The 14481-nt window shown below is 30.5% G+C and overlaps 1 protein-coding gene across 1 annotated transcript; it reads left to right on the top strand.

The window, feature by feature from the left end:
- Positions 1 to 1809: 1809 nt before the first annotated feature.
- Positions 1810 to 8495, top strand: LOC121220860 (ATP-dependent Clp protease proteolytic subunit). Its single transcript, XM_041100522.1, has 5 exons — positions 1810 to 2709; positions 3614 to 3774; positions 4174 to 4303; positions 4986 to 5214; positions 8141 to 8495. The coding sequence occupies exons 1-5, from the start codon at positions 2639 to 2641 to the stop codon at positions 8258 to 8260; spliced, it is 711 nt and encodes a 236-aa protein (XP_040956456.1). The 5' UTR covers positions 1810 to 2638; the 3' UTR covers positions 8261 to 8495.
- The last annotated feature ends 5986 nt before the right edge of the window (positions 8496 to 14481 follow it).

A 14481-nucleotide genomic window follows, 5' to 3' on the forward strand; every position in this document is an offset into this window, starting at 1 on the left:
TTTACCTTTTGGCTTAATTTTGAGTCCTGTGTTTTTTAGATTTTATCAAATTTTTCTCTGGTCTAATTCCGCCTTCAGTCCCTTTACTCTTTATATTTTTTGTTTTTTCAGGACTTTGAATAATAAAACATCACTTATTCAAATTTAACAGAAATTATTTAATAGCGTAATTAATTTGATTTTATTTTTTAATTCAAACAAATTAGGACTAAAGTTTCGAAAATAAAAATAGAGGGATATAAATTCCAAAAGTTCAAAGAATATGGCTGGAGATAGAATTAAACCTTTTTCTTTCAACTGGAAATACCAAATATTAGTGTTGGAGATTTTTTTTTCCCTCTTCAATCGAAATATCAAAGTTGAGTTTTTTGACTCTGTGTTTTTGCCCCAAAAACAAAGTAAATAAAATCTCATAAGAGACTTCTAAATTCAATATTCAGTAAATTTTAATAATTTATCTTAAATTAACTGAGAGAAGAATTGATATATGATTCATACGCAATAAGACTCGGACTTAACACTCAAGATTTCAATACCAACTTTTGTCAACCTAATCAAAGTTTGAATGACAAATCTTTAAGAATACATTAGATGATTTATATTTCTTTATATATACCGATTTTGTTTAGTCTGTTGGTACAAAAAATTATAAGTGGATGTAATTTATAATTCTTTAATGTTTATAGTAATATTTCATAGTAAATTTTAGTAATAAAATTATAGAGATGGATTTTAGTAATACAATTTTGGTTTATTTGCAAATTAGTTTCTAAATTATATCCCAATTTTCAAATTAGTATTTAAAGTATTTTTTTTAATTAGAAATGATACTTAACTATCAAATTTGTCTCACTTTATCTTCTATATATATTTTCAAGGTCAAATAAATCATCTTCTATTCTCTTGAGCAACCAACTATACTATTTACTGAGAATTGTCCTCTAATAACTTACACAACAACTCAAGCTTCTGCAATGGTAGCATTAAAAAAATCAAAAAATTAATGTAAACAAAGAAAATTATCTAATCAACATTTTAAAGTTAAATTGATTCATTAAAATTGTAAAATATAACCATTAAAAATTAAAATATAACTAAAAAACACCACCCTATTTATTCCAAATAACCAAAGAGGACATGGATAGATATAATATTTCATTCATGATCCTATTGATAATATATTTATGCAACGTCTTAATAAATATATCAAAATACAACACCAAGAAATATAATCTTATTTGCATTTTAATATTATATTAAAACAATTATAATTCTAATAAAAATTATTATATAAAAGTGAAAGATACAATTTGACCCTTAAATTTAAGTTTACATACTTATTTTACCCTTCTTTATTCCATTAAGTTCCATAGGAGATGGTTTTATATAATATGTGAAAATTATTTTTTTTAAGAAAAACGAAATGTCTATATATTATATAAAAATAATTACATTTTGATTAGCGATTTAATAATAATTTAAAATATTATTATATTTAAATGTCCATAATGCTCTTATTCATTACAAAGGAGTGTCGATAATTTATCCATTTTGTCTCCATTAATTTCTAATGACTACAAATTATTACAATACCCCTATCTACTCCTAATCGCTCTATTAGAAATTGGTTTTATATATAATATATATTATATTATTAAAGTTAAAAAAATTATCTCTAATTTTTATCAGAAAAAATATGATTAATTTATCTAAATATGTTGGAAAAAAATACAATTGAGAAAGTATATATGCTGAAAATTTTAAAATTTACTAGTCTATGTTGTTTTTGGAGAGAGAAAAGAAAACACATCCTATAGGGCGCCACTCCTGAGAGAAATAAATGAATTCCAAAAATCTTGAGCAAATCCAAAGAAGGTTTTCCTGTGCGCTCATCACAAAAAATTTCTAGATCCCAATATACCCAATGCCAGATAGCTGCCAAGAAGCACAAGCCAGAAAACACAATATGTGCTCCGGCCACACCTTCGTAACTCCAAATACCCGGATTTGTTATAGTCCCCCCTGTAATACTCCAACCGCCCCATGAATTGGTTATTCCTAAACGAGTCATGAAAGGTATAACGAATATACCTTGTCTCCACATTGGATCAAGAACGGGATCGGAGGGATCAAAAACGGCTAATTCATATAGAGCCATTGAACCGACCCGACCAGCAACCAGAGCCGTATGCATTATATGAACAGAAAGCAAGCGACCGGGATCATTCAATACGAAGTATGAACATGATACCAGGGCAAACCCATGGAAATACCCCTTTATCAATGAAAAATAGACACTATGTAACTTTATTGCATTGGAATATCTCCCCTTTTCGGTGGATTCTTTCGTAGAAAGGATTAATATTTGTTCTATTCCATTAGTAATTAAGGGAAGAATTCGACTCAGAAGAAAAAAGAGAAGCAGATCTATTCTATACCCGATAAGTATCAATACGCAATGGGGGTTGATCCTATTTTTTATGAATGAACGCATCCCTATTTGTTCGTCATTCAAAGGACCTATTGGTAAGAATTCTCTTTCATTCATTCTGTCTTTCTTTATTTCATGGCCTTATTCTATCTATGTATAAAATATGAGGTCAATATTATTAGTATTTAATTCTTTTTCTTTCCTTTAATGCCTATTGGTGTTCCAAAAGTTCCTTTTCGAAATCCGGGAGAGGAAGATGCAGTTTGGGTTGACGTATAGGACGATTTGTCAAATATATTGGGTCATATGAGATTCCCCCGTTCTCTCGCCCAATCGAGATATCCTCTGTTTCACCCCAAAAAGATTGATTGAATTATCAAAAATTTGTAGCGCGAAGTGTAATGAAGTGCAATTAGAGATCCATTTCATTTTTGGGGGGGTATTCAGATTAATATTTTCAATTAGACTAATTTATGGTTGGCTTGGTTGGACCGAAAAAATGAAGCATCCAGGCTCCGTTTAGAAAAAACCCAATTGGTAATACATTTATGATTACCACCTATATCATAATCATAAATCTTTTTTATTTACAAATTCGAAATAGAAATAAGAACGATTTCAAACTATTAATCAATCAAAAAATATGAGAAATACGTTGAATATTTGGCGGAAAACATGAAAGAAAAAGGAATTAAATTAAAATAAAAAAGGAAATGAAATCATAGCAAAAAGATGTGGTATTGGGTCATTTGTCCTATATGCGAAAATCAAAATCGGGCGGATCTTTACTCGGAGTAGAGCATAAACCTAAAAAAATTGAATAAAAATTTGATGAAACCTATTCAGGAACAAGAAAATGACATCATGATTTGGATTGAATCCTAATGAAAAAATAGATCAATGAAAAGTTTGTGCGATAAGTTTAGCGAATTTTTTCTATATTATAGATTATAGGAAAACGGGCCAAAACTTATCTTTCTTTAATTTCATTTTGAATTTCATTTTATTTTAAAAATGCAAGAAAAAGCCCCTTCGTTAGAAATTAGAAGTTAGAAAAGGCACACTAGAAAAAACGAAGGATGGCTGGAATCTACACAGTGATTTTTTTTTCGCAATTTTTGTTGAACCGTATGCATCAAAAGGTGCCTATACGGCTACTAAGGGATACAATTTTATCCTAATCAACCGACTTTATCGAGAAAAATTACTTTTTTTAGGCCAAGATGTTGATAACGAGATCTCGAATCAACTTATTGGCCTTATGGTATATCTCAGTATAGAGAATGATACCAAAGATCTGTATTTGTTTATAAACTCTCCTGGCGGATGGGTAATACCTGGAGGTAGCTATTTATGATACTATGCAATTTGTGCAACCAGATGTGCATACAATTTCATTTTATTTTAAAAATGTAAGAAAAAGCCCCTTCGTTAGAAATTAGAAGTTAGAAAAGGCACACTAGAAAAAACGAAGGATGGCTGGAATCTACACAGTGATTTTTTTTTCGCAATTTTTGTTGAACCGTATGCATCAAAAGGTGCCTATACGGCTACTAAGGGATACAATTTTATCCTAATCAACCGACTTTATCAAGAAAAATTACTTTTTTAGGCCAAGAGGTTGATAGCGAGATCTCGAATCAACTTATTGGCCTTATGGTATATCTCAGTATAGAGAATGATACCAAAGATCTGTATTTGTTTATAAACTCTCCTGGCGGATGGGTAATACCTGGAGGTAGCTATTTATGATACTATACAATTTGTGCAACCAGATGTGCATACAATATGCATGGGATTGGCTGCTTCAATGGGATCTTTTCTCCTGGCCGGAGGAGAAATTACCAAACGTCTAGCATTTCTTCACGCTCGGCACCAATGAGTTTTTTTATTTGATGGAAAGAAAAAAGAAGACTATGCCTTCGCCATCGCCATATGAAATATGAATTAGTAAGTAATAATAGCATGGCACTTCGAATTCGATATGAATTTTTTTATTTCTTTCTTTTTTTCAAAACATTAGATTATGTATCGAAAGAGTAGTATGAGAGAAAGGGCATTTCCAATTTTATCTTAGCTTTCGTGGGCCCATCTCAGCGTCACAAACTTTTTTTCTTTTCACACCAGAGACTATTAACAATATTTATGTTATAAAATAAGAGAGTACGAAAAAAAAGACTATTTTTTTTCTTTCTTTTTTTGAAAAAAAATAAACTTTGGGATTGCTGAATTACAGACGAAATAAATATATAAAGCAACGTAGCCATTATAGTATTTTTGAACTTTTCTGAAAAAAAAAGAAAAAAAAAAGAAGGGTGGTAAATGGATTATTTAGTGATCTGGGTCTAATAGGCGCTCTCTATATTTTCTCTTTTTCTTTTTTCGATAAAAGAACAAAGAGAATTCCATTGTAAAGCCGTATGCAATGCATAAAAAATGCCTGTACGGTTGTTCAATTCTATCTTTTTTTCTTATTATTCTTTAGCTATTTTTAGCTATTCTTCTCGCCTCATTATGTGAGTTAGAAGAACCTTTTATTATGTTATATCATCAGGGTAATGATCCATCAACCTGCTAGTTCTTTTTATGAGGCACAAACAGGAGAATTTATCCTAGAAGCGGAAGAACTATTGAAACTTCGCGAAAGCCTCACAAGGGTTTATGTACAAAGAACGGGCAAGCCCCTATGGGTTGTATCCGAAGACATGGCAAGCCCCTACGGGCAAGCCCCTATGGTTTTTATGTCAGCAACAGAAGCCCAAGCTCATGGAATTGTGGATCTGGTAGAGGTTAAATAAGTTAAATAACAAATAGCAATAGCAACAATTTAACACCAATCCACAATTTAATTAAGTTAATCCCTCTTCTTCCTTTCCTTCTTAACTTAAGCCTAAGGGGTTAATATTTTATTAATCTATTAAATAGAAATAGAAGTAATTCAGAATCATCTGGTTAGGATCGATCTAAACTAGTCTATTATGTATATGATTCAGTATGCCAACTATTAAACAACTTATTAGAAATGCAAGACAGCCAATTAGAAATGTCACGAAATCCCCTGCTCTTGGGGGATGTCCTCAGCGTCGAGGAACATATGTACTAGGGTGTATGTGCGACTTGTTCAGATCATGGGCTGAGAAAAAAGAAACAACTTTTTCAGTATCAACGATCCGAACCAGTGAATAGAATGGGGTTCGTCCATTCACTATCTAAAAAAGATAGATCTACCATATCCTTCTATTGTGTATGAAATTTATGGTTTCCATTGGCACAAATCCAATCTTGGAATTTAAGATGAGAAAAAATTCCCCATCGGTAGCAAATGCTTATCCATTAAGCGGGGAAAATCCTATTTAAAAAGCAAAAAGATTATGCTTCGACTCTTGCAAAGAACGGACTAACAGGGTCAGCTGCCCAATTAATCCTCATCCTTACATACCGTTACTGTATAAGATAGGACGCGTTTTCACTTTAGAAAAAATTATTCTTTTTCTTTTTTTTTTCTTGCGGTAGAAAATTAAAAGTTTGTGTATTTATTTTGTCCGTGTTTGTTTGAGATAGACATAATTATAGTCTTAAGGAATGTTTAAATTTATAGTGGTGTCGTAGATCTGAATGACCTACAAATTTCCTTTGCCATGTGAGTATGAAACCATCACCCGAGAAAACGAATCACGTTGCAACCAATTGACGGTGATTAAGATTGTAAGTTGGGTTAGCTTGGCCCTTAAAAAAATATACTCCGCCGTGCCTAACTCTTTATTTTAATATAAATTTATTATACAATACAATATTTCTGGAATGAAATGATTAATCTCGAATTTAACTTATTTTTATCCTTAAAAAAATCATTCCGATTGCTTAAAATTTAGATTTTGACTTTGATTTCAAATCTTTTTTTTGTTTGAAATAGACATTCATTGTGGCTAAAATCTCCATTTAATTACCCCTTAGCATTTTAAACTAAAGGAAAGATTAATATAATCATTTCATTGAATAGATAAAACCCCTTTAAACCAAACGCAAAATGCAAAGCAATCTTTATATATAATTTACCAATCCATCATCTAAACTTCATTCTAATTATTTAATATTTAAAAATATATACATTATCTAACATCCACAGTTGTTTGATCATTTCTGATAAAGAATTTTTAATTTCAAACCAGTCTAATCCTATCCAAATTCAACTTAAATAGTTTTTAAAATGTTTTATTTTAAAATATTCTAAAAAATTATATGAAATATATAAGGTTTGATCAATATGTTACTATTGAAACCTTTTTTGAAAATCGACTTTTATTTTTAAAAAACAAAAATGGAAGTCGCCACCAATCGTTTTTATTAGGTGTGATCGGATCACCTTATAATTTGATTATTTTAATAAAATTTTAGATTTGCTAAAACGATGATTTTCGGTTTACAAAATCTAGGAAATTGATTCGGGAGTCGATTACGCAGAAGGAAGGATTAGCGCCCTCGTAACGCCCAAAATTGGTACATAGTTGATTAATTGATGTCTTAATGTCGAGAATAAAAAATTTGAGGAGAACTTAAAACACGATCCCACTTTGCATAATGTTATCTTTAATTAAACTCACTTAAATAAATTAAATTTGATGAAAAAGGGCTTTATTTCGAGTTAATCGAGAAAGAAAGATCATATCCCGTAAGTTAGGACGCGATCCCTCAAATTCTCAAAAACCAGAATAATCGTCATTTGATTGCTACCTAAATATTCTTTTTTGTTATTTTAAATAGGTTATTCAATTACTTCGGTTCTAGGGACATGCCATACTCCGTAAGTGAAGAGCACGACTTCCTCAAATCCCAAAAATAATGAACATAGCCTCGGTTTTAAATATTTTTCATACATTAGATAAAATGAATGTAACTTTTAAAACGATATTCCTTTTAGTTTATTTAAGCATAATATAAAGATGAATAAATAAATTTTAGCAAGATGGCATGACGATTTGGCAAAATGAAATACATAATGGCGAGTAGGAAACAATGATATTAACATGGTAGATGAATAAATAAATGAATAGATAAAATAAAAAAGAAAAATGCTATGCTAACAAGTAACAATAATGCAAGTATAATGAAAGTAAAAATATTTATTTGTGGTAATATCAGCGATATTGCGTTATGATTATTATTATAATATTAATTTAAAGGATAGAAATAATAATAATAATAATAATAATAAAAGGGATAAAATAAAATTCATAATAATAAAGAAAATAAATAACAAGGATTTAAAAAATATATATGGTGAATAAAGAAGCAACATTTAATAAACGAGAGATTAAATTGAAACTTAAATGACATTTAAGGTATACATTGCAAAAAAGGAACATAAAGGGTCTTTCGGTTTCTAGTAGTCCTCGACGCGGCTTTCGGCAAACCACCAAGGGCTCGGCAGCCTTCTCGGCCAAAGGAGCCACCGGTGACGGCAATCGAGGTAAGACCCTTCGTATTTTATATATATAATATATTTAAAAATAAATATGCAGAAGAGGAATACCTTTGTTAAAAAACTATGGTGGTTTTTTTATTTCTTTTGAATGTCCTCTTTTTTTTTTTTGAATCTTACAAAAACTCGGCCTTCATAGTCATTTTAAATTACAACATTTTTCTTTTTTCTTTTCTTTTTTGTCTCTGCACTGCTACTGCTTCTATCTTTCGTTCTTTCTATTTTTGCAGGTGGCGATGGAGTCAACGGTGGGACGGAGACCTCGCCTTTGTCATTTTGGTGCAAGGGCGGCAGAGGAACAGACCTTGGGGTGTAGGCGTCTTCGGGAGGAGCGCCTGTTGACATGGTAAGGAGCGGCATGAATAGGGCTAGGGGTTTTAGTTTTATTGAAAGATAGTTTAGGTTGTGTGCCTGTAATTATGTCTTAGGGGTTTGGTTATGTTGTATTTTGGGCCTTGAGTTTTTTTTGTATTTGGGCCATCATTGTAATTGGACTTTGGATTCTTTATTTGATTTTTATTTTGTTTCTTATTTGGGCTGAATAAAATTGGCCCATTACACTTACTATGTATTCTTCGACATACGAGCCCATATATTCTTTTGCTCAATTAACATGGAAATTACAAATTTAATAAGCAAAAATCCCTCCAAATCACACCAAAAAAAAAAGTTTTTGAATATTTGCGAGTATGGGCTGTCTTGAATTTGTGCTAGTATTTATTACATATAAGTGTGAACCCTTAACCTATTATGTATGCAAAACCCCATAAGTATGCCAAACCCCATAAGTTTGGGTTGTCTTGAATTTTTAAGTTTTGATGATAAATACATTTATGACATTCCATTGCAAACTAGGCACATTACATGCTTTTAAATTGTGGTATGTTTGAGGCTAGGTTGGGTGATAACGGAGAGTCACTTAGATGACTAATGTGGAGTTTCATAGTTCAGGTTCGACGACCTGACTAGTTAGGGGTGTTACACTAGGTTAATCACAACTATGGGCGTTAATCATCCTTCTGCTAGTTAAATTTGATTATTAATTTGGAATTCTATTATTTATGCACTTTATTGTTGTCACTTTAGTGTTAGCCATACTGTGATAAGTATACTAATAGTTGCTTAGGCTTAGTTTAGTGTGTTAAGATTTACTGTTAATTTAGTTTAAACAAACCTCTCTTGAATACGATCCTCAGAATATTTTCAAAGTGTTTTGTTATAGAATTAACTATATTACAATTTGACATGTACATTTGTAGACACCACACATAATTTCATATTTAATTGCATATTTCTAAACCCCGATGTACGTACACTGAGACATGATCACACACTTTGACTAGGCTTGTCGTAACTTCATGAGATTCACATCACGACGTGCATTCTATTTCAAAAAATCCTATACAATTTCTATTCACAACTCCAAAATTAATTTTCCAATGATACCTATCAACCATTTCAGCCAACACTGCATTCATTTATGACAATTTCCAACCTTGACCATCACTTAATTCAACTTAATGCAAAATCAAACATAATCAAATTTATAATTTAGTCAATACCTCAAATTAATTTCTTTAAATTTAAAAATCTTTTTAATTTCTTATGATATCCAACTACCTTCTCCATTAATATTGAAAATTTAATTTATCTACTTTAAAATTTCTAACACGTGTAAGATTCGAAATGACATGGTTCTCGTATCAGGAGATGGTAGGGATCTTACAAAACTTTTTGGTAGAATAATGCTAAGAAACCGATGGGTTTGAGGCCTGCCAACAAATTCAGTAACTTCTTGAGTTTCCTTTTTCTAATTCTAGAGAAGAAACATACTCATTTCATTGGATAGTGTCAACTCCCTCCAAATTTTGGGTGTAATCCACTCGTCTCTGGGTCTTGAATAGCTTATAAAAATAATTAGTAGTTATACTGCCATCTGATTCTTTCTTCTCATGCGAAATCCCTTCTCTATTATTGAACCTTATAATATAGTTCACTTTCCTCCTCTACATTGCCAATCTATGGGAAAACAAAGTATTTTTATCTCCTAATTTCGTCCAATTCACACTAGCTCTTTATTCCAATAACTTCTTCTTCTTCTTTTATTTCTTGGTTCAACTACACTTTATGTCTGTCGCCACGGCGATGTTCAAATCAATAAGAGGTATATCATTACTTTTTTGGAGTTTCTCGGTAAGATCCTTTGTATATTATCCCAATTCTTAGCTTTTTTTTCCAATGTTAGCAACCTACACTTGACCACCATTGTCGTTGGTTCATTGCCATGAGTCCCTCTTAATATAAAAAAATTCTCTCTCCAAAACTCAACTCGCGTTGAGAGAAAAAAATAAAACCCATCATGACTCACTCTAATATCTAACCCTAGGAACATTCCTTTCGTGTTCACCATGATAGTGTAATGTTTTAAACTGAAACCATGAGGTGCTATATTTAGAAGAAAGCAAAAGCTTCCCACCACTTTTTTTTAGCCACCGCAATCGATTCAATCCCTTATATTATTGTGTTATGAGTTTCCCCTTTCTCACGTGAACTAACTACTCACAGATCCCACTATCATCAAGCAATTCATGGAATTCCTTCATCTTGCTTTTAGTCCTTAATTTGCTACTTGATTTCTTAAACTACCATATTATTTCAATGAAATCTCTTGAAAAACCATGGTATATTAGACATACCAAACAGAGCAATCTCCATGGCTCATGTTGCCCATAGAAACCAATTAGCCACCACTTTGATTGTCCCCCTCATTCGATACCTCCATGTGAATGTGATGTTTGAGAAATTGAGTACAAATATTTGTAGAGCGGAAAGAAGGAAAATTGAAGAGGTAGAAAAGTAGAAAGATGGAAAATATAAATTTTCTTTCTACATGTGTGCTTGGTAGGAAAGATGGAGAAATTAAAAAAAAATCATTTTCATCCATTACTTGGTAGAGTTGCAAAATGAAAGGAAAAAATATAACATTTTAAAAATACATAATTTTGAACTATCATACAAATCACTCTCTCTCTTTTTTACTTTCATCATTCCAATTTGGATGGATTGATTTTATGTATTAGGATGAAAATTGATCATCCCTTTTATTTTATTTCCTCTCACTTTTCTTCACTGCCAATTGCACTTAAAATTCATTTTCTTTCCACTATTCCACTACCTTCATCCTCCGTTTACATTTTCACCCAACCAAACACACCCTAAAGCTTTGCTTGGTAGAGCTGAAAGAAAATTGGAAAGATGTAAAATTGAATGGGTGGAAAAATAGAAAGATGCAAAATATAATTTTTCTTTCCATAGGTGTGTTTAGTATGAAATATGGAAAAATAAAAAGAAAATGTAATTTTCTTTCCATCCCTTTGTTGGTAGAGTTGAAAAATAAAAGGAAATAAAATAAAACATTTAAAAATACATAATTTTAAACTAACATTTTCCTCCCTTACTCTCGTAATTCCAATTTGGAAGTTTATACATTAAAATAGAAAGTGATATCTCTTTTATTTTCTTTTCTCTCAATTTTTTTCTCAAAATTTTTTTTTTATTTTTCCATTCATCCAACCAAACATACCCTAAAGCAATTCGACAAATCACAATGGCTCCAAATACCATCTTTAAAATTCTGACTTTTTCTCATTTAAAGAGAAATTAGGAAAAGTCAAATTTAATGTTTAATCAGTATGAAAAATAATTGTCAGTAATGTATTTATTTATAATTAAAACTACAGTACAGGTATTATGAAATATGGATTCCACATAAATTTATGAGAAACGTTGGAATCATTCCAGTTGTCTTATGGGTTTTGGTGCGCACACCACCCACATGGTTTTCGGATAAATCAATAAGTAAATAATCTAATTTTTAAAAAAGTGGCGAAGTAGAGAAAAAGGCACATGCAATTCTGCAAGTAGATCTGACAAATTATATATAAAATTTATGTTGTAAGGTATATAATTGTATTAAATTTAGTTATACTAGCCATTAAGACAAAAAGAAAAGGGGACACAGTCGAGAAAACAGTAACATTCATCTTTATTTCAAAACTCAAATCTATAATATTTTATACATAAGTATTGATATATTATAATCTATAATATAATGTATAAAATATATTATTTCATTATATATTAATTATTATCATATGTTATTATTTATTATTATACTGGTTGAAATATGATTTAAGTCTTTATACTTTTCATACATTTGAAAGGTAACCCTCCTACTATATTATATAATATTATATCATATCATATAGTATATAATATATTAATAGCTTATATATATGCATCAATGGTTAAATATTATAATATCATGTAATACCATATATTTTATTATAATTTATAATATAATAATAGTTATATATGATATAGTAGTACATTATATATTAATTATTATTACCATATATTATTGTTTATTATTGTGCTGGTTGAAATATGCTCTAAGCCTTTATCTTTTGGTACATTTGAAAGTTAAGCTTCCTATTATATTATTATCATATTGTACACACAAAATTCAAGTCGAAAATTGACTTGACAATTCGAAGTCAAAATTTTTTGATTACTTTCAAAGAAAAGTTATAATCTCTAAAAATTTCTTGAATACAAAGAAAAGTATCGTTTGATTCTTTTCTCTGCTTTGACTTTGATCCAAGGGTTGTCTGATTTAGTCTTGGATGGATGTAGATTGCATCAAGTGCCGGCTTGACTTGCTCTTGAAACGGATTTATATCTCCTTTCTTCAATTTAAACGAATTGAAAAACAAATTTCTTCAAAAATAACTTTTGTCTTCTTATCCACGATTGAATTGGATCGGAAGGTGACTTTACTTTAGAACATGTATGGTGTTCTTCAAAATTGTAATCTCAAGATACATAGCTATGTAGGGTTTACGGTAGAACATAAAAAACAACTTCTTTTGGTTTCCCGTGAAAAACTAACCACTTTAATTGTCAATTTATAAGTTTTGAAATTAGGGTTCTACTAGGTATTTTACGTGAAACATGACTCTCACAAGTGTTGATGTCCATTGTAATTTTGTTAGATTACATTATCTTTTTTTTAATCATCATTCACAAACTAAAGGTGTCGAATTTAGGATTAAAAGTTATCTTCAATTGTTTGAAAATTAACTTAAATTGTCACCATTAAAATTTTAAATATATTACAATGAACTTGACACCCATGAGCATTGAGGAGTAATAATCATATAATAATTACTCAAATTTCAAAAGGGTATGAAAAACTCGAAGATGAACTTAGCACTCACAGATATTGAAGCACTCTGATAAAACATACTTGAAACAACTTTCCTACACATATTAATTAACAATATTAAAAAATAATAATAAATAGTAGAAAATTATTTGATACATCGACAATCTGCAAAGGTTTTTTAAACTCTACAAATAAATTGGGAATTTAACAAATATATGATAAGATGTAAAAAGAAAAACAATTATATAAATAAATATGGCATTTGTGTGGTACTTGGAATCTCAAAACCTCCAACCATCATGCCTCAAATAATTACCCTAATAAAATCAAGTCACATGTGATGAAATTTTGCTACTTGTATTGTACCTTTCTTGAACGTCGTAATAGTTGTTCCAATTTGGTTTGCCATTGGGTTTTTTCTTCGTTGGCTAAATCAAGTGGTCCCAAATAATTGGATACATTAATTGAAGAGTTATGGGGGCCTGCCAGTTTCATTTATACCCCTGCCACTTTTTTTTTATTACAGTCTTACATGATAAGAAGCAAAGGTAAAGCATAAATTTTATATGAATCAATTGTATGTACGGAAAGCTAATGATTGTCACGTTTCACACAAACACTTTCTCCTTCATTAATTACGGGTAAACAGAAAATTTTAAATATATTTAAAAATGGTCTCTTTAAACTTCTGCTTTTTTTTGGTTTAATTTATACCTAAAAAGCAAAAAACTTGCGAGAAAAGGATGTGGAGTAGGTGGATGTTGAAGAAAGAGAAAGGAGCAAGGAGAGGCATGCGTGAGTAATTCAATAACTTGTTGGGTTGATTTTTATTTGTTTACAACGTTTATGTTAATTGTTTTAGGTAATCGTTTATGACGTTAAAAGTGATTGGTCAGGAAATGCCGACGTAGGTAAGCGAGAGATGAGGAAGGGTTGGTAGGTATGAAGTTCAACTACAAAAAATAAAGCAAGGCCACATCTCTCACCTACCACACCCCATTTTAGAATTATGTTCATGTCCATGCTCTTTCCCCGTCTTTTGTCTTATTCCTCACCAAACTCCCCTTTTCTTCCCATTTTCCTTCACTTCCTTCAACCCAAGGATGCAGTAATGGTTTTCCATTTTGAATTCGGGTATCAGAGAGAGTTTGTGTAGGACGAACAATCACGGACTTCAAACATTAACCATGAACAAGAATTTATGGATGAGATTTTATGGTTAAGTGGTAGTAGATACGATGAATTCCATCCTATTATAGTTGGTTTTGTTAGTTGAGTATTTTCTTTTTATATTAAATATAATTATGATTGAAGTTTTAAAAATAAATAAATAAAAGAAATAAA

The sequence above is a fragment of the Gossypium hirsutum genome, chromosome D09 (assembly GCF_007990345.1).
Source record: "Gossypium hirsutum isolate 1008001.06 chromosome D09, Gossypium_hirsutum_v2.1, whole genome shotgun sequence".
Taxonomy (NCBI): domain Eukaryota; kingdom Viridiplantae; phylum Streptophyta; class Magnoliopsida; order Malvales; family Malvaceae; genus Gossypium; species Gossypium hirsutum.

What these genes read in the sequence shown, in the direction of transcription:
- LOC121220860 (XM_041100522.1), top strand. Translation starts at nt 2,639, where the DNA reads ATGCCTATTGGTGTTCCAAAAGTTCCTTTTCGAAATCCGGGAGAGGAA. An exon ending in GCAGTTTGGGTTGACGTATA is followed by an intron (nt 2,710 to 3,613) that starts GGACGATTTGTC and finishes TTTTATCCTAAT; the next exon opens with CAACCGACTTTATCGAGAAA. An exon ending in CGGATGGGTAATACCTGGAG is followed by an intron (nt 3,775 to 4,173) that starts GTAGCTATTTAT and finishes ACCTGGAGGTAG; the next exon opens with CTATTTATGATACTATACAA.